This window comes from Balaenoptera acutorostrata, chromosome 16, assembly GCF_949987535.1.
Source record: "Balaenoptera acutorostrata chromosome 16, mBalAcu1.1, whole genome shotgun sequence".
Classification (NCBI taxonomy): domain Eukaryota; kingdom Metazoa; phylum Chordata; class Mammalia; order Artiodactyla; family Balaenopteridae; genus Balaenoptera; species Balaenoptera acutorostrata.
In genome coordinates this window covers 63,449,372-63,472,479 of record NC_080079.1, presented here as the reverse complement: position 1 = coordinate 63,472,479, position 23,108 = coordinate 63,449,372, and the positions used below count along the sequence as shown (strand labels likewise).

The following is a 23,108-nucleotide window of genomic DNA, read 5'->3' as shown; positions in this document are numbered from 1 at the left end:
TCCCATGAGCTGACCGCGGGGACAGATGCTGACCCGCCGGCCGGTCTTCCTGGGCTGCAGACGCTTCCACTGGAGGAGACAGAGACATTCTGAGCCGCCTCAGGGCCTCAGTGAGAGAGGTTCTCACCAGGACCTCCCAGGCTTCTCGGTGTCCAGCCAGTGACTGTCCTGTAGACCCAAATACACTTTGCCAAAGACCTTCTCCAGGACTAGTCAACCTAAAATAGCAACCAAGTCACCTGCTAGCCCATTTTCTGCTGTATTTTCCCACAGTTCTTACCACTGTCTGAAATTGTTATTTAGCTATTTCTCTCCTCCATTATTGTCTGTCTCCCCTTTCCGATTATAAGTCACATTCCAGCAAGGGCATTGTCATGCTGATGGCCGTGGCTTCAGAGCCGGGCACAGTAGCTGACACATTGGAAAAGCTCGGAAAGTATTTACTGAGCACGTGACTGAGCGCGAGTCTGATCATCATCTTGGTGAAGGTTCTTTCTGTGGTGTGCCAGGCGCCCCCCCATCTGCCCCTCCACACCCACGCTGTCCTTCTCACCTGCTCTGCACGTGCCTGCAGGCTGACGGTGAGGGCTGCTCAGTGAGTGCTCCCCCCACCCCCCATCCCACCTGCCTCTAAGGTTTGGCCAGTAGCGAGCTTGGACGAGAGACCTGAGCTTGGGAGACTTATTGGAGATGCTTTATAAACCCCAGCCCTGCCTCCTGGGCAACCTAAGGAGCCCCACTCTGGCTGCTCACGGCCCACCAAGGTGTTTGCTGATGGGAGCACTAGCCCCCCCAGAAGGAAGGTCATGCTGGCCCTCAGTGTCTGGCAATGGAAATCCCAGATTTTACTAAATTTGGCGAAGATTTTGAGCCCTGTGCCAGGCACAACACAGTATACAAAAATAAGTTAGGTACAGACTTGTCCGTCAAGGCGAGGGAACGGGGCATACACAAGCAGGTTTCAGGGACAGCAGACTGCTGAGTATTATTCTAAAACAGGTCCAGCCAGGGGCTCTCAGGTCAAGAACAGCAAGCAGCCAGGGAGCTCCCTAAGGGAGGGGGCATTTGGAGGGGTGCGCAGCAGTTACGGAATGAAGGGATGATGCAACCAGGCAATGAGAGGACAGTTTGGGTGCATCAGGGAGAGATGTATACAAAATCGCCAAGGCCAGCCAGGCTCTGCAGAGCCTTGACGACAGGTGCTGGTCTGAAATTAATTCAGCAGCAGTGGGGAGCCATTGAAGGTCTTTGAGCAGAGGAAGATCATTCTAGCCATTGGCTTTGACTTCTTATCCCTGGGCATCTTATGAGAGTCATGGTAAGTGGCAAAATGTGCTAGTGTGTACCTGGGGGTGAGATTCTAGCCCAGGTGGAATAGTAACAGGGACACAGAGGCATCAGAGAGGGGGCCAGCAGCACAGTTGAGGTGCCCACCTGGAACCCTGGTTTGGCATTTCTTAGAGTCGCCAGGTACAATATGAGAGTCAGCCAGCCTGGCCAGCTGGGCCATCCCCTTCCCCCATCCCTGTAGCCATCTGACTGGCCTGCGAGATCCCGGAAGTGACCCTGCAGGGAGACAGAACGTCCCAGAACGTGGCAGGAGGAAGGGTGTTCATGGCCTGAGGAGGACATTTGTTCTCTCTGCACAGGCCCCTGGTCACTTCTCAAGCCCTCCTTCCTAAAGTGGGCCCAAGGGTCACTGTCTGTTTGGCACGTGATTCGTCTGTTGATTTTTCAGTTGCTTAGGCACAAAGCAGGTTCTGGGAAGGAGGTTGTTGTGAAAAGTGCTGGAACAAGCACAGTGGGACTGGGACAGAGACCTGCCTGGGTGGGACAGGTTGCAGGGTGGGTAGTGGAGCAGGCCCCGGCAGCACCCCCTACTGTGCTGGCCAGCACAGCCAAGCGGCTCCTTGGCCTCCACAGGACGCTGCTCCGAGGGCGTATGCCACAAGCTGCTAAACGGTTTTCAACACAGGGATCTGGAGGCCAGCTCTGGCGCTTACCAGCTGTGAAATCTTGGGAAAGTTCTTTATCATCCTGCCTCTGTTTCCTTGTTTGTTAAAGACAGGGAACAGAGGGTTCTAACAGTACTTGCCACGTATGGGTGTGGCCAAAATGAAACCGTATACATACATACGTGGTGTGGATGTGGACGCAGGTGTACCTGTAGCTGACGGATATAGGAACTTTCCTGAGCCGCCCTGATGTCCAGGCCCCGTGACGCCACCTTGGCCTCAGGGATCCGCAGCCTCCTGGGGTGAGAGACACATCAGCTCCACAGAGCAGTCACAGCTGGGAATATCTCCAGCAGGGTGGAGCCCTAACCCAGCCTTGGGGAGCCAGGAGGACAGGAGCGGGGGAGCCAGGTGGGAGAGGAAGGAAGCGATCCCGGCAGAGGCAGCAGCATGAGCAGAGCCAGTCAGGCCCGGGAGCCGCACGTGGTCCAGCCTGCACGTGGTCAGAGATGAGGCCGGAGCTGGCAGCCAAGGCCCAAGTACAGGGCTAAGAATGCATGTAGAGGAGGAGGGCCTTCATCAGGGCCGCCTAGTGGGCAGATTTGCTGCCTTCTCTGGGCACAGGCCCCTACCAGGCCCCGCAGCAGCCTGGCATTGGCCTGAGCACCCGGACCAGGCCCTTTGTGTTGGTGCTGGCTGCTCCCACCCTGGCAGGCGCACAGAAGTAGCTTTTCATCTTCATATTATTCTGCTTCGTGCACGTGAAAAATGAAAGTTCTCCCTCTCCTCATCACCAGGCATACATATTTCATACAGTCATTAGACGGTGGCACTAAAGGACTCACAAATCTTCCCCGGTTAGCATCGGTGGCCTGAGCAGGCAGCAAGAGGCCCCTGGGGAGAGGGGTCACCGTGGGAACCATGGCTGTGCTCAGTCCACTCGGGGAGGGAGTGGGGACTTGGCAGGGGTGGTAGAGGCCAGCGTCTGCCTGGAGAGAGAAGACAGTTCTATCTTGTTCCCAGGGGCTCGTCACCTAACTTCCCTGAGCCTCAGGGTGAAGAGGACTGGACAGGGGGACCTCGGGGGTCCTTCCCACCCTAACAGTCCGAGTGCAATTCCATAGGGCACATAGATGTGGAGGGCTTGTCCCCAGGGTCCCGATGTGGCCTTCAGGGGCAGGGAACCCCCCTTGTGGCTTGGCCCAGCCCACTCTGCTGACCTCTCTGCCGCTCCTAGCCTCTCCCCTCCTTTTCCCTCTCTCCTTCTTTTCGCCCCTCCCTTTCCCTTAGAATCCGCTCTCCTCGCTTTTGCCCCCATCTCTCCACCACCCCTTTCTTACTAGAATTGGTTCCTTCATTTTCCAAGCATTTGTGAAGCACCTGCCATGTGCCAGGCACTGTCCAGGCTGGGAGGCGAGCCTGGCAGATGCAGCCCTACCCTCTTTGCTTCCCCAAACCCTTTCCTTTGACAAATGAGGATGCCGAGGCCCCAGGAGGTTGCTGTTTGGTCACACGGTGACCTGGGCTGCTGACTCCGACCTGGAGCTAGGGTCTCTACATTACACTCACCCCTCGCCAAGGGGCTTGATGGCATCTGGTCAGCTGCTCCCCAGACTGAGCTGCAGTTATTATAGTCTAGTAATGCCATGCATGGTGGTGATCATTTGTCGGTGGAATGAAAGGGGACTTATGGGTGCCTCCCCGCCTTCTCTGGTCCCTGAAAGGGGAGGAGAGAGGTGGGCTTATTATGAGAAGTTTTGGTCTCCTCTGCCCTGGAATAACCAGACACCTCTCCTTCTGCGAACAAGTTCTCTTCTTGGTTTAGAAGCAAGAACACGTTGAGTCGAAGGATGTGACAAGCCGGCACTGGGTTCAAATCCTAACTTTGCCGCTCTTTTGGCTGTGAAGACTTGGGTGAGCTGTTCACTCTCTCTGTGCCTCGGTTTCCCCATCTGTAAATTGGGGGTGGTAGTAATAATAGCACCTACGTCATAGGGTCATTATGAAGATACAATACGTGATAAGTGCGAGGAGTCGATAAATGCAGTTGTCGGGAGGAGTGGCTCAGGGCACGGGGGAGGATCTGCCCTGTAATCGGTCCTGGGTTAGAGGGTGGGTTACATAGCTCGGCGTTTACCTTTCCATTTATTAGACACGCATCCCCCGAGAACCTGTGATGCTCTTGGAGCCTGACCAGGGCGGTGAGAAGACAGAGGTCCACACACAATCTGCTGAACACAGTGGGGACACTGAATGGAACAGTGGGTACAAGAGCCTGTCCTTAAAAGCAGGCTGCCCACAGCCCCTGGAATTGGCTTCCTTCTGGATAACCAAGTTTTCTGGATAACTGAGGTCTTAACCCTTTGGGTATAAACACTTTTTTTCATTTAAATCATTTGGAATATATCATTTACTTCTCTGCCTTCCTGAATTCAATATACTGAACACAAGTTGGCATTTTCTTGAAATTCAGGTTTATTGTAAAGAACACAGAATGGAATAGATTTCACAGAATCCAAGAACTTTAAAAGGAACCTCAAAAAATACTTAGTACCAAGGTATTGAGCAGGGGGAAATAGGGAGAGGCTGATCAACGGGTAAAAACTTTGTTATAAGATGAATAAGGTCTGAGGATCTAATGTATAACATGGTGACTATAGTTGATAACACTGTACCGTACCATTGAAATTTGCTGAGAAAGTAGAACTTAAGTATTCTCACCAGACAAGGAACAAAAGGGTAAATCTGTGAGGTGATGGGTGGTTAATTAACTCAATAGTGGGAATCTTTTCCATTGTCAATTATACCTCAATATAATATATTATCATAATTTATTGTATAATAAAGTTATAAAATAATTTTTGTCAATTATACCTCAAAGCTAAAAAATAAAAATAAACAAAAATAGGTATTGAAACATATTTTTAGCAGCAGAACCTTTATCCAGCTGTGATCTTAGAGAAGCCCTGAGTGTAAAACAGATGACCCTAAGGTCAGCTCAAGGCCTTTCCCTCCAGGCTTCTGGCGGCAGGTAGCAGTTTGCCCAGCTCTAGGGCATGGCCTGGGAGGGAGCAGAGGTCACAGTGCCTGGCACAGAGTACATGCTTACTAAGTAACTATTGAATGAATGCATGAATGGTGTCACTTAGTCTGCACTGTGGAATGTAACCACGCCAGCGACAATGCAGAAGCCCAGAGGTTCCAGCCGCAAAAGCCAAGCCTCTACTATAACTACCATTGTCCTGGACAAGGGAGGGGATGGAGAGGGGCCCCACGTAGGTGGCCTAAAGGAAGGAACCCTGGGATGGGAATAGGGATCTCAGGTTCTGCCCCACTCTCCTTGAATCTGCTCATGACCTAGAGTGGTGACAGGGTTACACCAGACCTCACTGTGGTCTGGGCCTCAGTTTTGTGATCTGTGTGATGGGTAGAAATGTGTGTCTTCCTCATCATGTTGTGACAGTTGTGAGGATAAAATGAGGTCTTAATAAACCTGGATGCCCTTTGACAATGTAAAATATATGAGAGTGCAGGCTGGCAGTGGTCACCATTGTTGCCATCATCATCAGGCATAAGGCAGGCCACTCTCGCTCCAGCCTCTTTTGACTGTAGGTGATAGAAAGCCAACTTGGACCAGCCTGGATAAAAGAGATCTTGTTGGACTCACAAACCAAACTGAGGTGGGAAGGGATGTCAGATTCAGGACTCTAGAACTACCAAGATCAGCCCCTCTCTTCATCCTCCCTACACATCCAGCAACTCCCACTTCACATCGTCCCAGCTTCACTGCCCCAGAGGAAAGCTTTTATCCCCAGCAACAATAAGAAGAATCCCAGGGAAGGATTCTAATAGGCCCCTGCTGCGGTCAGGGACCACTCCCAGCCTAGTCCCTGAGGTCACAGGACTAGGTCCCACTTGGACCACTTGTTCGAGCAGAGAGGGATGCCAAAGAAGATGGGTGGGGGTGGGCAGCAGACTGTTTCCAGCAGAAGAGGTTGCCAACCAGATGACAGTCTGCTTGATACATGCAGTGGATTATTCCCAGGGTTAAAGAAGGGGGAACACCAGAAATCCACCCAAGAGGCCTCCCCCACTAGGTACCACATCTGACTTGAAGGCTTTGGGGACTGGAGGAGAGTCACCGGAGGAGGCCACCAGATGGTTGAACCCACCCCCACTTTTGTTTGAGGTATTTTGTAAACCTACAAGTTATGACCCCAAGCCACAGGTCTAGGGTCTCTCCCCCAAGCCCTCTGAGCATCTACAGAGAATGTCTGACACGAGTCCAGGTAGACATGAGTTAGGTAGAAGACTGATCCTCCGGAACTGTGTGCTCCAGTATTAATTTTTTTTTTTTTTTTTTTTTTTAAATTTATTTATTTATTTATTTATTTTTTTAATGCTATTCTTGTCTGCTTACATTCTTTTAATTTATGTATGTATGTATGTATGTATGGCTTTGTTGGGTCTTCATTTCTGTGCGAGGGCCTTCTCTAGTTGTGGCAAGCGGGGGCCACTCTTCATCGGGTGCGGGGTCCACTCTTCATCGCGGTGCGCGGGCCTCTCACTATCGCGGCCTCTCGTTGCCGAGCACAGGCTACAGACGCGCAGGCTCAGTAATTGTGGCTCACGGGCCGAGTTGCTCCGCGGCATGTGGGATCTTCCCAGGCCAGGGCTCGAACCCGCATCCCTTGCATTGGCAGGCAGACTCTCAACCACTGCGCCACCAGGGAAGCCCCTCCAGTATTAATTTAAATCGCCGTTTGTGACTGGTGAAAACCTTATGGAACAGCATGGCTCTAGAAAATTCGGCCTGGGCCTGAGGAGCTGTGTGGGGGAAGCATGGGTTTGCTGTGGACATTTCCTGCTGAGATTGGGAGCCTCGGCTGGTTCTGGCAGTAATGACTTCTTTTTCTTACCTTTGCAGGCAACAGACAATGACGTGGGCACCTTCGGGGAAGTCAACTACTTCTTCAGCGATGACCCTGATCGGTGAGCCCCTGCCCCTGGCCTGCCGAGGTGGCTCTCTGCCACTCAGCAGGCCCAGGACACTTCTTGGTGCCCAGGAAAAGTGCTGTGCCCCTGTGGCTAGGGAACTGGCCTGTGAGTCAGAGCTCATGGGCACTGCTGCTGCTTTGGCCCTGCTTGTGGTGCAGTGTTGCTCAAGTCCCCTAAACTCTATGGGGCATAGTTTCTCTGACCCTCAAAAGATAGCTTTTAGTTTGGGGAATGAAGAAGCTTTTTTTTTTTTACCTTGCCTAATGTCTTTATTTTACAGGGGGGACATTTAAGCCAAGGGAGAAAAATAACCATTTTTACAAACTTTTCCATGTCCTTTTGTTCTGTTGTTGAAAAATGAAAATCAAATGACAGTAGATTTTCCCTTTTGCTTTAGTTTCTAAAAATATCAGAGTGAAATTGTCCACACATATTTCCTTTTTTTTTTTAGCTCTTCAATACTTTGTTTTAATTTAATTTTTACTTTATATTGGAGTATAGTTGACTTACAATGTTGTGTTAGTTTCAGGTATACAGCAAAGTGATTCAGTTATACAAATATATGTATCCATTCTTTGTCAGATTCTTTTCCCATATAGGTTATTACAGAATATTGAGTAGAGTTCCCTGTGCTATACAGTAGGTCCTTGTTGATTATCTATTTTATATATACTGGTATATATCTGTTAATCCCAAACTCCTAATTTATCCCTCCCCCTATCACCTTTCCCCTTTGGTAACCATGAGTATGTTTTTGAAGTCTGTGAGTCTGTTTCTATTTTGTAAATAAGTTCATTTGTATCATTTTTTAGATTCCACATATAAGTGATATCATATGATATTTGTCTTTCTGTCTGACTTACTTCACTTAGTATGATAATCTCTAGGTCCATCCATGTTGCTACAAATGGCATTACTGCATTCTTGTTTATGGCTGAGGAGTATTCCATTGTATATATGTACCACATCTTCTTTATCCATTCTTCTGTTGATGGATATTTAGGTTGCTTCCATGTCTTGGCCATTGTAAATAATTCTGCAATGAACACAGGGGTGCATGTATCTTTTTGAATTATGGTTTTCTCCAGATAGATGGCCAGGAGTAGGATTCCTGGATCATATGGTAGCTCTACTTTTAGTTTTTTAAGGATCCCCCATTCTGTTCTCCATAGTGGCTGCATCAATTTACATTCCCACCAACATTGTAGGAGGGTTCCCTTTTCTCCACACCCTCCCCAGCATTTATTGTTTGTAGGCTTTTTGATGGCCATTCTAACTGGTGTGAGGTGATACCTGATTGTAGTTTTGTTTTTTTGTTTTTTTAATTAATTTATTTATTTTATTTTTGGCTGCATTGGGTCTTCATTGCTGCATGCGGGCTTTTTCTAGTTGTGGCGAGCAGGGGTTACTCTTCATTGCGGCATGTGGGCTTCTCATTGCGGTGGCTTCTCTTGTTGTGGAGCATGGGCTCTAGGCACACGGGCTTCAGTAGTTGTGGCATGTGGGCTCAGTAGTTGTGGCTCACAGGCCTAGCTGCTCCGCAGCATGTGGGATCTTCCCAGACCAGGGCTCGAACCCGTGTCCCCTGCATTGGCAGGCAGATTCTTAACCTCTGCGCCACCAGGGAAGCCCCTGATTGTAGTTTTGATTTGAATTTCTCTAATAATTAGAGATGTTGAGCACCTTTTCAAGTGCTTTTTGGCCATCTGTATGTCTTCTTTGGAGAAATGTCTATCTGATATTCTGCCCATTTTTGATTGGGTTGTTTGGGGGTTTTTTTGTTTTTGTTTTTTAATATAGAGCTTCATGAGCTGTCTGTATATTTGGAAGGTTAATCCCTTCTCAGTGGCTTCATTTACAAATATTTTCTCCCATTCTGTGGGTTGTGTTTTCATTTTGTTTATCGTTTCCTTTGCTGTGCAAAAGTTCTTTAGTTTAATTAGGTCGCATTTGCTTATTTTTGTTTTTATTTTCATTACTCTAGGAGGTGGATCCAAAAGGATATTGCTGTAATTTATGTCAAAGAGTGTTCTGCCTATGTTTTCCTCTAAGAGTTTTATAGTGTCTGACCTTACATTTAGGTCTTTGACCCATGTTGAATTTATCTTTGTGTATGGTGTTAGGGAGTGTTCTAAGTTCATTCTTTTACATGTAGCTGTCCAGTTTTCCCAGCACCATTTGTTGAAGAGACTGTCTTTTCTCCATTGTATATTCTTGCATCCTTTGTCATAGATTAATTGACCTTAGGTGCGTGGGTTTATTTCTGGGTTTTCTATCCTGTTCCATTGGTCTATATTTCTGTTTTTGTGCCAGAACCATACTGTTTTGATGACTGTAACTTTATAGTATAGTCTGAAGTCAGGGAGCCTGATTCCTCCAGCTTCAGTTTTCTTTCTCAGGATTGCCTTGGCTATTCGGAGTCTTTTGTGTTTCCATACAAATTTTTAAATTTTTGTTGTTGTTCTGTGACAAATGTCTTTGGTAGTTTGATAGGGATTGCATTGAATCTATAGATTGCCATGGGCAGTATAGGCATTTTGATAATATTGATTCTTCTAATCCAAGAACATGGTGGATCTTTCCATCAGTTTCTGTCATCTTCGATTTCTTTGATCAGTGTCTGTATAGTTTTCAGAGTACAGGTCTTTTTTCTCCTTAGGGAAGTTTATTCCTAGGTATTTTCTTCCTTTTGATGCGATGGTAAATGGGATTGTTTCTTTAATTTCTCTATCTGAACTTACTTTGTATAGGAACTTTAGTGTATAGGAATGCAACAGATTTCTGTGTATTAATTTTGTATCCTGCAACTTTACCAAATTCACTGATGAGCTCAGGTAGTTTTCTGGTAGCATCTTTAGGATTTTCTATGTAGAGTATCATGTCATTTGCAAACAGTGACAGTTTTACTTCTCCTTTTCCAATTTGGATTCCATTTATTTCTTTTTCTTCTCTGATTACCATGGATTACTTCCAAAACTATGTTGAGTAAAAGTGGTGAGAGTGGACATCCTTGTCTTGTTCCTGATCTTAGAGGAAACACTTTCAGATGTTCACTGAGAGAATGTTGTTAGCTGTGGGTTTGTCATATATGGTCTTCATTATGTTGAGGTAGGTTCCCTCTATGCCCACTTTCCAGAGAGGTTTTTTTTAATATTTATTTCATTATTAATTTATTGATTTTGGCTGCACTGTATCTTAGTTGTGGCACATGGGATCTTTGTTGCAGCATGTGGGATCTTTTTAGTTGCAGCATGTGGGAACTTCTTAGTTGTGGAATGCAGACTTCTTAGTTGCAGCATGCAGACTCTTAGCAGCAGTATGAAAACTTAATTGCAGCATGAGTGTGGGATCTAGTTCCCCGACCAGGGATTGAACCCTAGTCCCCTACGTTGGGAGCACGGTGTCTTACCCACTGGACCACCAGGGAAGTCCCTGGAGAGTTTTTTTATCATAAATGGGTGTTGAATTTTTTTTTTAATTTGGGGGTGCTGCATATCGTAACCTTCTTTAGGAGCATCACAGTACTCATTAGGTTTGTTTTGTTTTGTTGTTTTTTTTTTTGGCTGCTTTGGGTCTTTGTTGCTGCGTGTGGGCTTTCTCTAGTTGTGGCAAGAGGGGGCTACTCTTCGTTGCGGTGCCCAGGCTTCTCATTGCAGTGGCTTCTCTTGTTGCAGAACACGGGCTCTAAGTGTGCAGACTTCAGTAGTTGTGGCTTGCAGTCTCTAGAGTGCAGGCTCAGTAGTTGTGGCGCACGGGCTTAGTTGCTCCACGGCATGTGGGATCTTCCCGGACCAGGGATTGAACCCGTGTCCCCTACACTGGCAGGCAGATTCTTAACCACTGTGCCACCAGGGAAGTCCCCATGGGTGTTGAATTTTATCAAAAGGTTTTTCTGCATCTACTGAGATTATCATATGGTTTTTATTCTTCAATTTCTTAATGTGGTGTATCATACTGATTGATTTGCGGATATTGAAAAATCCTTGCATCCCTGGGATAACTCCCACTTGATCATGGTATATGATCCTTTTAATGTATTGTTGGGTTCGGTTCACTAGTATTCTGTTGAGGATTTCTGTGTCCATGTTCATCAGTGATGTTGGCCTATAATTTTCTTTTTCTGTGGTATCTTTGTCTGGTTTTGGTATTAGGCTGATGGTAGGCTTATACAATGAGCTTGGGAGTGCTCCTTTGCAGTTTTTGGAAGAGTTTCATAAGGATAGGTGTTAACTCTTCTCTAAATGTTTGATAGAATTCTCCTGTGAAGCCTGATTCTGGACTTTTCTTTGTTGGATCTTTTTTAAAATTTGTTTATTTTCTTAATGTTTTTGGCTGTGTTAGGCCTTAGTTGCGGCATGTGGGATCTTTCGTTGAGGCACGGGGTTTTCATTGCAGCGTGCAGGCTTCTCTCTAGTTGTGGTGCACGGGCTTCTCTCTAGTTGTGGCACACAGGCTTCTCTATAGTTGTGACTTGCAGGTTTTCTCTCTCTAGTTGTGGCACGTGGGCTCCAGGGCATGTGGGCTCTGTAGCTGTAGCACGCAGGCTCCAGAACTCGTGGGCTCTGTATTTTGCAACACGTGGGCTCTCTCACTGAGTCATGCAAGCTCAGTATTTGTGGCATGTGGGCTTAGTTGCCCCGTGGTATGTGGGACCTTAGTTCCCCGACCAGGGATCAAACCCGTGTCCCCTGCATTGGAAGGCGGATTCTTTACCACTGGACCACCAGGGAAGTCCCTTGTTGGATGTTTTAAAATCACAGTTTCAATTCCAATACTTATGATTGGTTTGTTCATATTTTCTATTTCTTCCTAGTTCAGTCTTGGGAGATTATACCTTTCTGAGAATTTGTCCATTTCTTCTAGCTTGTCCATCTTATTGCCATATAGTTGCTTATAGTAGTCTCTTACGATCCTTTGTATTTCTGTGGTGTCCCTTGTAACTTCCTTTCTTCATTTCATATTTTATTGTTTTCAGCCCTCTCTTTTCTTTCTTGATGAGTCTGGCTAAAAGTTAATCAATTTTGTTTATCTTTTCAAAGAACCAGCTTTTAGTTTCATCGATCTTTTCTATTGTTTTCTTCGTGTCTATTTCATTTATTTCTGCTCTGATCTTTATGATTTCTATTAACTTTGGGTTTTGTTTGTTCTTCTTTCTCTAGTTGCTTTAGTTGTAAGGTTAGGTTATTCGTTTGAGATTTTTCTTGTTTCCTGAAGTAAGGTTGTATTGCTCCAAACTTCCCTCTTAGAAATGCTTTTGCTGCATCCCATAGGTTTTGGATCATTGTGTTTTTGTTGTCATTTGTCTGTAAGTATTTTCTGAGTCCCTCTTTGATTTCTTCAGTGATCTATTGGTTGATTAGTAACATATTGTTTAGCCTCCATGTGTTTGTGTTCTTTTTACAGTTTTTTTTCTTGTAGTTGATTTCTAATCTCGTGCCACTGTGGTCAGAAAAGATGCTTGATGTGATTTCAGTTTTCTTAAATTTACCAAGGCTTGATTTGTGGCCCAAGATGTGATCTATCCTGGAGAATGTTCCATATGCACTTGAGAAGAATGTGTATTCTGGTGCTATGGGACGGAATGTTTTATAAATATCAATTAAGTCCATCTGGTCTAATGTGTCATTTAAAGCCTGTTTCCTTATTGATCTTCTGTCTGGATGATTTGTCCATTGATGTAAGTGGGGTGTTATAGTCTCCCACTATTACTGTGTTACTGTAGATTTCTCCTTTCATGGCTGTTAGTATTTGCCATATATATTTGGTGCTCCTATGTTGGGTGCATATATTTACATATTTACAATTGTTATATATTGTTATATATTCTTCTTGGATTGATCCCTTTATCGTTATGTAGTATCCTTCTTTGTCTCTTGTTGAAACAGTCTTTATTTTAAAGTCTATTTTGTCTGATGTGAATATTGCTCCTCCAGCTTTCTTCTGATTTCCGTTTGCATGGAATACCTTTTTCCATCCCCTCACTGTCAGTCTGTATGTGTCCCTAGATCTGAAGTGGATCTCTTGTACACAGCATATATCCAGGTCTTGTTTTTGTATCCATTCAGCCAGTCTGTGTCTTTTGGTTGGAGCATTTAATACATTTACATTTAAGGTAATTATTTATAAGTATGTTCGTATTGCCATTTTGTTAACTGTTTTGGATTTGTTTCTATAGTTCTTTTTTCTTCCCTTCCTCTTTTGTTCTCTTGTGAGATTGTTCTCTTGTTCTCTTGTTTAGATTGTTTTCTTTTGTGTGTGTGTATCTATTGTAGATTTTTGGTTTGCAGTTCCCATGAGGTTTTGATATAGGAGTCTATATATATACAAGATTATTTCAAGTTACTGCTCTCTTAATTTTCATTGCATTTCCAATATGCTGCATCTGTACTCTCCTCTTCTCATGAATGCTGGTTTTGATATCATATTTGTGTGTGGATGATTTCCTACCTTTCCTGTATGTTTGCTTTTACCAGAGAGCTTTCCTATTTATAATTTTCTTGTTTCTAGTTGTGGCCTTTTCTTTTCTGTCTAGAGAAGTTTCTTTAGCATTTGTTGTAAAGCTGGTTTGGTGGTGCTGAATTCTCTTAGCTTTTGCTTGTTTGTAAAGGTTTTGATCTCTCCACTGAATCTGAATGAGAACCTTGCTGGGTAGAGTAATCTTGGTTGTAGTTTTTCCCTTTCATCACGTTAAATATATCATGCCACTCGCTCCTGGCCTGCAGAGTTCATGGTGAAAAATCATCTGATAACCTTATGGGAGTTCCCTTGCATGTTATTTGTTGCTTTTCTCTTGTTGCTTTTAATATTTTTACTTTGTCTTTAATTTTTGTCAGTTTGATTACTATGTGTCTCGGTGTGTTCCTCCTTGGATTTATCCTTAATGGGACTCTGCATATCCTGGACTTGAGTGAATATCTCCTTTCCCATGTTAGGGAAGTTTTCAGGTATTATCTCTTCAAATATTTTCTCAGGCCCTTTCTCTCTCTCATCTCCTTCTGGGATCCCTATAATGTGAATGTTGGTGCATTTAATGTTGTACCAGGGGTCTCTGAGACTGTCCTTATTTCTTTTCACTCTTTTTTTTAATTCTGTTGCATATTGGTGATTTCCACCCCTCTGTCTTCTAGCTCATTTATTGCTCTTCTGCCTCATTTATTTTGCTATTGATTCTTCCTAGTGTATTATTCATTTCAGTTATTCTATTGTACATCTCTGTTTGTTCTTTAAATGTTCTAGCTCTTTGTTAAACATTTCTCGTATCTTCTCAGTCTGTGCCTCCATTCTTCTTCCGAGATCTCTGATATCTTTACTATCATTATTCTGAATTCTTTTTCAAGAAGATTGCCTATCTCCACTTCACTTAGTTGGTCTTCCAAAGTTTTATCTTGTTCCTTCATCTGGAACATATTCCTCTGCCATCTCATTTTGTTTAACTTTCTGTGTTTGTGGCCTCCATTCCTCAGGCTGTAGGATTGTAGCTCCTCTAGCTACTGGTGTCTGCCCCCTGATGGGTGAGGTTGGTCCAGGGGCTTGTGCGGGCTTCCTGGTGGAAGTGGCTGGTGCCTGCCCACTAGTTGGTGGAGCTGGATCTTGTCCCTCTGGTGGGCAGGGCCATGTCAAGGTGTGTGTTTAGCAGGCAGCTGTAGGATCAGGATGACTTTAGGCAGCCTGTTTACTGATGGGTGTGGCTGTGTTCCCACCCTGTTGGTTGTTTGGCCTGAGATGTCCCACCACTGGAGCCTGCAGGGTGTTGGGTGGGCCCAGGTCTTGAAGCCAAAATGGTGACTTCTGGCAGAGCTCACAACAGTGAATGTTCACTGAGGTTTCTACCTCCAGTGTCCTTGCCCCCACAGTGAGCCACAGACAACCTCCACCTCCCCAGGAGGCCCTCCAAGACCCACAAGTATGTCTGCCTCAGGCTCCTGTGGAGTCACTGCTTTGCCCTGGTTCCCAGTACATGTGAAACCTTGTGTGTGCCCTCCAAGAATGGAGTCTCTGTTTCCCCCAGTACTGTGGAACTCCTGCACTCAAGCCCCACTGGCCTTCAAAGCCAAATGCTCTGGGGGCTCCTCCTCCCGATGCCAGACCTCCAGGCTGAGGAGCCTGAAAGCGGGGCTCAGAACTCTCACTCCTATGGGAGAATCTGTGTGATATAATTATTATCCCGTTTGTGGGTCACCCACTGACGGGTATGGGATTTGATTATATCATGAAACCATCCCTCCTACCATTTTGTTGTGAGTTCTACTTTGGATGTAGAATGTCTTTTTTGGTAGGTTTGAGTCTTTTGTTGATGGTTGTTCAGCAGTTAGTTGTGCTTTTGGTACTTTCATGAGCTAAAGTGAGCTTGAGTCCTACTCTGCCATCTTCAGGAATGAGGAAGCTTAGAAACGCTAATGACAGCACACCAGCAGCAGCAGCAGCAGTGGCTGTATTTATGAAGCCCTTGCTTTGTATCAAGCTCTTTGTCAAGTGCTTTACCCATGTTATCTGATGTAATCCTCACAACTAAATGCTGGAGAACTCAGTGCTAAGTACACTTATCATCCCCACTTTACTGAGAGTCTGTGTTACGTGCCCAAAGTCACACAGCTGGTAAGCGCCAAGGCCAGGCCTCAGCATGTGGTCTTCACCACCTGGATACACAACCTCCAGCAGGAAGGGGCTCTCAACCTGCCGTAGCCATTAGGTGGGTTGGTGTGCTCACTGCCTGACCTGTGCCAGCTTTGCCATGTCACTCACCAAGGTTCTAGGCCATCTCTTTCCCTTGTCTTCAGTTAAACTGAGCCAAGGGGAAGCCCTCTCATTTTCAACATGATCAAAGCCAGGTTGAATTCAGAGGGCATGTCTGTTCCTGAAAACAAAGGGTCTGATGCATCTGGAAGCCCAACAGGATGAGTAAGACAGTGTCTGTCAGCTTGGATTACCGGTCCAAAATCTGTGTAAATGACCAGGAAGAGACAGAGACTGTTAGGTGTACTTAGCTATTCTCAGCCACTCTCCAGTTGGGAGGAAGGAACCAACAACAGGACCAATTCACAGGACACCCCTGTCCCTCCGGACACCTGTGTTCTTGTGGCCTTGTCCTGATCATCTTGGATTTTTCTCATCCCTTCCCATCTTCTGGGGTGGGGACTTTCCTGGTCTCAGAGCCAGAACCTTCCAGGCTCAGTGGCTGGCAGCTGTGGAACAGCTCAGAGCACACAAATGTCAACTGACAGCTCAGAGGAGGTTCCCGAGGAGATGTTCATGGAGGGATGGTCTCACTGGACCTTACTCCTCCCCCAGAGACATTTGCCAGCCTCTTACTCAAGGTTCAGCCCCTTGAGTGGAAGACACGCTCCCAAGAAAGGACCAGTCACCCCTCCCCTTGCTGGCTGCCCATTTAAAGCTTTTGATGCAAAACCATCTGGATGGAAGAATTTCTTTTTTTTAAATTGCCCCAATACGTGTTACTTTCTATTCAGATATAATTACATATAACATTATATTAGTTTCAGCTATACAATATAGTGATTCAATATTTGTATCAATATATGTGGCAAAACGATCACCACAATAAGTCTAGTTAACATCCATCACCATTCATAGTTACAAAAATTTTTTTCCTGTGATGAGAACTTTTAAAATCTACTCCTTTAGCAACTTTCAAATATGCAGTACTGTATTATTAAAAATAGTCACCATGCTGTATATTACACCCCCATGACACTTACTTTAGAGCTGTAAGTTTGTCCTTTTTTTTTTTTTTGACATCTTTATTGGAGTATAATTGCTTTACAGTGGTGTGTTTCTGCTTTATAACAAAGTGAATCAGCTATAGCTATATATATATATATGTATATATATATATATATATATATATACACACACACACATATATATATATATATCCCCATATCTCCTCCCTCTTGCGGCACTCCCACCCTCCCTATCCCACCCGTCTAGGTGATCACAAAGCACCAAGCTGATATCCCTGTGCTATGGGGCTGCTTCCCATTAGCTATCTATTTTACATTTGGTAGTATATATATGTCCATGCCACTTTCTCACTTCGTCCCAGCTTACTCTTCCCCCTCCCCATGTCTTCAAGTCCATTCTCTACATCTGCATCTTTATTCCTGTCCTGCCCCTAGGTTCTTCAGAACCTTTTTTTTTTTAGATTCCATATATGTGTGTTAGCATATGGTATTTGTTTTTCTCTTTCTGACTTACTTCACTCTGTATGACAGACTCTAGGTCCCTCCACCTCACTACAAATAACTCAATTTCGTTTCTTTTTATGGCTGAGTAATATTCTATTGTATATATGTGCCACATCTTCTTCATCCATTCATCTGTTGATGGACACTTAGGTTGCTTCCATGTCCTGGCTATTGTAAATAGAGCTGCAATGAACATTGTGGTACATGACTCTTTTTGAATTATTATTTTCTCAGGGTATATGCCCAGTAGTGGGATTGCTGGGTCATATGGTAGTTCTATTTGTAGTTTTTTTAAGGAACCTCCATACTGTTTTCCATTGTGGCTGTATCAACTTACATTCCCACCAACAGTGCAAGAGGGTTCCCTTTTCTCCACGCCCTCTCCAGCATTTATTGTTTGTAGATTTTTTGATGATGACCATTCTGACTGGTGTGAGGTGATACCTCATTGTGGTTTTGATTTGCATTTCTCTAATAATTAGTGATGTTGAGCATCCTTTCATGTGTTTGTTGGCAATCTGTATATCTTCTTTGGAGAAATGTCTGTTTAGGTCTTCTGCCCATTTTTAGATTGGATTGTTTGTTTTTTTGTTATTGAGCTGCATGAGCTGCTTGTAAATTTTGGAGATTAATCTTTTGTCATTTGCTTAATTGGAAAATGTTTTCTCCCATTCTGAGGGTTGTCTTTTCATCTTGTTTATCGTTTCCTTTGCTGTGCAAAAGCTTTTAAGTTTCATTAGGTCCCATTTGTTTTTGTTTTTATTTCCATTTCTCTAGGAGGTGTGTCAAAAAGGATCTTGCTGTGATTTATGTCATAGAGTGTTCTGCCTATGTTTTCCTCTAAGAGTTTTATAGTGTCTGGCCTTACATTAAGGTCTTTAATCCATTTTTAGTTTATTTTTGTGTATGGTGTTAGAGAGTGTTCTAATTTCATTCTTTTCCATGTAGCTGTCCAGTTGTCCCAGCACCACTTATTGAAGAGGCTCTCTTTTCTCCATTGTATATTCTTGCCTCCTTTATCAAAAATAAGGTGGCCATATGTGCTCTGGACTTTCTATCCTGTTCCATTAATCTATATTTCTGTTTTTGTGCCAGTACCATACTGTCTTGATTACTGTAGCTTTGTAGTATAGTCTGAAGTCAGGACGCCTGATTCCTCCAGCTCCGTTTTCCTTTCTCAAGATTGCTTTGGCTATTCAGGGTCTTTTGTGTTTCCATACAAATTGTGAAATTTTTTGTTCTAGTTCTGTGAAAAATGCCATTGGTAGTTTGATAGGAATTGCATTGAATCTGTAGATTGCTTTGGGTAGTATAGTCATTTTCACAATGTTGATTCCTCCAACCGAAGAACATGATATATCTCTCCTCTGTTTGTATCATCTTTAATTTGTTTCATCAGTGTCTTATAGTTTTCTGCATACAGGTCTTTTGTCTCCTTAGGTAGGTTTATTCCTAGGTATTTTATTCTTTTTTTTGCAGTGGTATATGGGAGTATTTCCTTAATTTCTCTTTCAGGTTTTTCATCGTTAGTGTATAGGAATGCAAGAGATTTCTGTGCATTGATTTTCTATCCTGCTACTTTACCAAATTCATTGATTAGTTCTAGTAGTTTTCTGGTAGCATCTTTAGGATTCTCTATATATAGTATCATGTCATCTGCGAATAGTGACAGTTTTACTTCTTCTTTTCTGATTTGGATTCTTTTATTGCTTTTTCTTCTCTGATTGCTGTGGCTAAAACTTCCAAAACTATGTTGAATAATAGTGGTGAGAGTGGACAACCTTGTCTTGTTCCTGATCTTAGAGGAAATGGTTACTGTGTCTTGTCATATATGGCCTTTATTATGTTCCCTCTATTCCCACTATCTGGAGAGTTTCTATAATAAACAGGTATTGAATTTGGTCAAAAGCTTTTTCTGCATCTACTGAGATGATCATAAGGTTTTTATTCTTCAGTTTGTTGATGTGGTGTATCACACTGAATGATTTGCAGATATTGAAAAGTCCTTTCATCCATGAGATAAATCCCACTTGATCATGGTGAATGATGCTTTTAATGTATTGTCGGATTTGTTTTGCTAGTTATCTTGCTGAGAATTTTTGCATTTATGTTCATTGGTGATATTGGCCTGTAATTTTCTTTTTTTGTGGTATCTTTGTCTGGTCTTAGTATCAGTGTGATGGTGGCCTTGTAGAAAGAGTTTGGGAGTGTTCCTCCCTCTGCTATATTTTGGAAGAGTTTGAGAAGGATAGGTGTTAGCTCGTCTCTAAATGTTTGATAAAATTTGCCTGTGAAGCCATGTGGCCCTGGACTTTTGTTTGTTAGAAGGTTTTAAATCACAGGTTCAATTTCAGTACTTGTGACTGGTCTGTTCATATTTTCTATTTCTTCCTGGTTCAGTCTTGTAAGGTTATACCTTTCTAAGAATTTGTCCATTTCTTCTAGGTTGTCCATTTTATTGACATATAGTTGCTTATAGTAGTCTCTTATTATCCTTTGTATTTCTGAAGTCTGTTGTAACTTCTTTTTCATTACTAATTTTATTGATTTGAGCCTCTCCCTTTTTATCTTGATGAGTCTAGCTAAAGGTTTATCAATTTTGTTTATCTTTTCAAAGAACCAGCTTTTAGTTTTATTGATCTTTTCTATTGTTTTCTTTGTCTCTATTTCACTTATTTCTCTCTCATCTTTATGATTTCTTTTCTTCTACTAACTTTGGGTTTTGTTTGTTCTTCTTTCTCTAGTTGCTTTAGTTGTAAGATTAGGTTATTCGTTTGAGATTTTTCTTGTTTCCTGAGGTAAGACTGTATTGCTACAAACTTCCCTCTTAGAACTGCTTTTGCTGTGTCCCATAAGTTTTGGATCATTGTGTTTTTGTTGTCATTTGTCTGTAGGTATTTTTTTATTTCCTCTTTGATTTCTTCAGTGATCCATTGGTTGTTTGGTAATATATTGTTTAGCCTCCATGTGTTTATGTTTTTTACAGTTTTTTTTTTCTTGTAATTGGTTTCTTTTTTTTTTTTTTTTTTTTTAAAGGGTATTTCTTTTTTTTTTTTTTTTTTTTTTTATTTATATATTTTTGGCTGTGCTGGGTCTTCGGTTCATGCGAGGGCTTTCTCTAGTTGCGGCAAGTGGGGGCCACTCTTCATCGTGGTGCGGGGACCGCTCTTCATCGCGGTGCGCGGGCCTCTCACCACCACGGCCCCTCCCGCCGCGGGGCACAGGCTCCAGACGCACAGGCTCAGCAGCTGTGGCTCACGGGCCCAGCCGCTCCGCGGCATGTGGGATCTTCCCAGACCAGGGCTCGAACCCGTGTCCCCTGCATTAGCAGGCAGATTCTCAACCACTGCGCCACCAGGGAAGCCCTTGTAATTGGTTTCTAATGTCATAACATTGTGGTCTGAAAAGAGGCTTGATATGATTTCAATTTCCTTAAATTTACCAAGCCTTGTTTCATGGACCAGCATGTGACATATCCTGAGAATGTTCCATGTGCACTTGAGAAGACTGTATTCTACTGCTTTTGGATGGAATGTTCTATAAATATCAAATAAGTCCATCTGATCTAATGTGTCATTTAAGGCCTGTGTTTTCTTATTGATTTTCTGTCTGGATGATCTGTCCATTGATGTAAGTGGGGTGTTAAAGTCCCCTACTATTGTTATGTTACTGTCACTTTCTCCACTTATGGCTGTTAACATTTGCCTTATAGATTGAGGGCCTCCTATGTTGGGTGCATATATATTTACAACTGTTATATCTTCTTCTCGGATTTATCACTTGATCATTATGTAGTGTCCCTTTTTGTCTCTTTTAAGTCTTTATTTTAAAGCCTATTTTGTCTGATATGAGTATTGCTACTCCAGTTTTCTTTTGATTTCCATTTGCATGGAATACCTTTTTCCATCCCCTCACTGTCAGTCTGTATGTGTCCCTAGATCTGAAGTGGATCTCTTGTACACAGCGTATATCCGGGTCTTGCTTTTGTATCCATTCAGCCAGTCTGTGTCTTTTGGTTGGAGCATTTAATCCATTTACATTTAAGGTAATTATCAATAAGTATATTCTTATTGCCATTTTGTTAACTGTTTTGGATTTCCTTCTGTGGATTTCTTTTTGTTCCCTTCCTCATTTGTTCTCTTGTGATTTGATGATTATCTTTAGTTTCACGTTTGGATTGCTTTCTTTTGTGTGTGTTTGTGTATCTATTGTAGATTTTTGGTTTGCGATTCCCATGAGGTTTTGATATAGCAGTCTATATATAAACGAGTTGCTGGTCTCTTAATTTCAAATGCATTTCCAGCATCCTGCATCTGTAGTCTCCTCTTCTCATGAATGCTGGTTTTGATACATATTTGTGTGTGGATGATTTCTTACCTTTACTGTATGTTTGCCTTTACCGGTGAGCTTTCACATTCATAATTTTCTTGTTTCTAGTTGTGGCCTTTTCTTTTCTGCCTAGAGAAGTTCCCTTAGTATTTGTTGTAAAGCTGGTCTGGTGGTGCTGAATTCTCTTAGTTTTTACTTAAAAGCTTTTGATTTAGCCATTGAATCTTTTTTTTTAAGATTTTTTTTTTTGATGTGGACCATTTTTTAAAGTCTTTATTGGATTTGTTACAAAATTGCTTCTGCTTTTTGTTTTGGTTTTTTGGCCCCAAGGCATGTGGGATCTTAGCTCCCCGACCAGGGATTGAACCTGCAACCCCTGCATTGGAAGGCAGAGTCTTAACCACTGGACCACCAGGGAAGTCCCTCCCCGTCTAATCTTAATGAGAGCCTTGCTGGGTAGAGTATTCTTGTTTGTAGGTTCTTCCCTTTCATCACTTTAAATATATCATGCCACTCCCTTCTGGCCTGCAGAGTTGCTGCTGAGCAATCAGCTGATAAACTTGTGGGAGTTCCCTTGTGTGTTATTTGTTGCCTTTCTCTTGTTACTTTTAATATTTTTTCTTTGTCTTTAGTTTTTGTCATTTTGATTACTCTGTGTCTCGGCATGTTCCTCCTTGGGTTTATCCTGCCAGGAACTCTCCATGCTTCCTGGACTTGGGTGCCTATTTCCTTCCCCATGTTAGAGAAGTTTGCAGCTATTGTCTATTCACATATTTTCTCAGGTCCTTTCTCTCTCTCCTTCTTCTCTGGGACCCCTATAATGTGAACGTTGGTGCATTTAATGTTGTCCCAGAGGTCTCTTAGACTGTCTTCATTTCTTTTCATTCTTTTTTCTTTATTCTGTTCCATGGCAGTGATTTCCACCAGTCTTTCTTCCAGGTCACTTATCGGTTTTCTGCCTCCATTACTCTGCTATTGATTCCTTCTAGTGTATTTTTCATTTCAGTAATTGTATTGTTCATCTCTGTTTGTTTGTTCTTTACTTCTTCTAGGTCTTTGTTAAATATTTCTTGTGTCTTCTTGATCTGTGCCGCCATTCTTTTTCTGAGATCTTGGAACATCTTTACTATCATTTCTCTGAATTCTTTTTTGGGTAGATTGCCTATCTCCTCTTCACTTAGTTGTTCTTCTGGGGTTTTATCTTTTTCCTCTGGAAACATATTCCTCTGCTGTCTCATTTTGTCTAACTTTCTATGATTACCGTTTCTGTTCTGCAGGCTGCAGTGTTGTAGTTCTTCTTGCTTCTGCTTTCTGCACCCTGGTGGATGAGGCAGTCTGAGAGGCTTGTGCAGGCTTCCTGGTGGGAGCTACTGGTTCCTGCCCACTGGCAGGTGGAGCTGGATCTTGTCCCTCTGATGGGCAGAGTTTTGTCAGGGATTGTGTTTAGCAGGCAGTTGTGTGGTCAGGAAGACTTTCAGGAGCCTGTCTGCTGATAGGTAAGGCTGTTTTCCCTCCTTGTTTGTTTTTCGGTCTGAGGCATCCCAGCACTGGAGCCTACAGGCTGTTGGTTGGGGCCAGGTCTTTGTGAGAAAATGGTGGCCTCCAGGAGGGCTTATGCCAA

The 23,108-nt window shown here is 43.4% G+C and overlaps 1 protein-coding gene across 1 annotated transcript in view; it reads left to right on the top strand.

The window, feature by feature from the left end:
- The window catches only part of LOC130705015 (cadherin-23-like), a 157,724-nt gene that overhangs the window by 91,933 nt on the left and 42,683 nt on the right, over nt 1-23,108 (top strand). Inside the window, 1 exon segment of the mRNA XM_057530605.1 lies at nt 6,883-6,947. Coding sequence (XP_057386588.1) covers nt 6,883-6,947 — 65 coding nt within the window.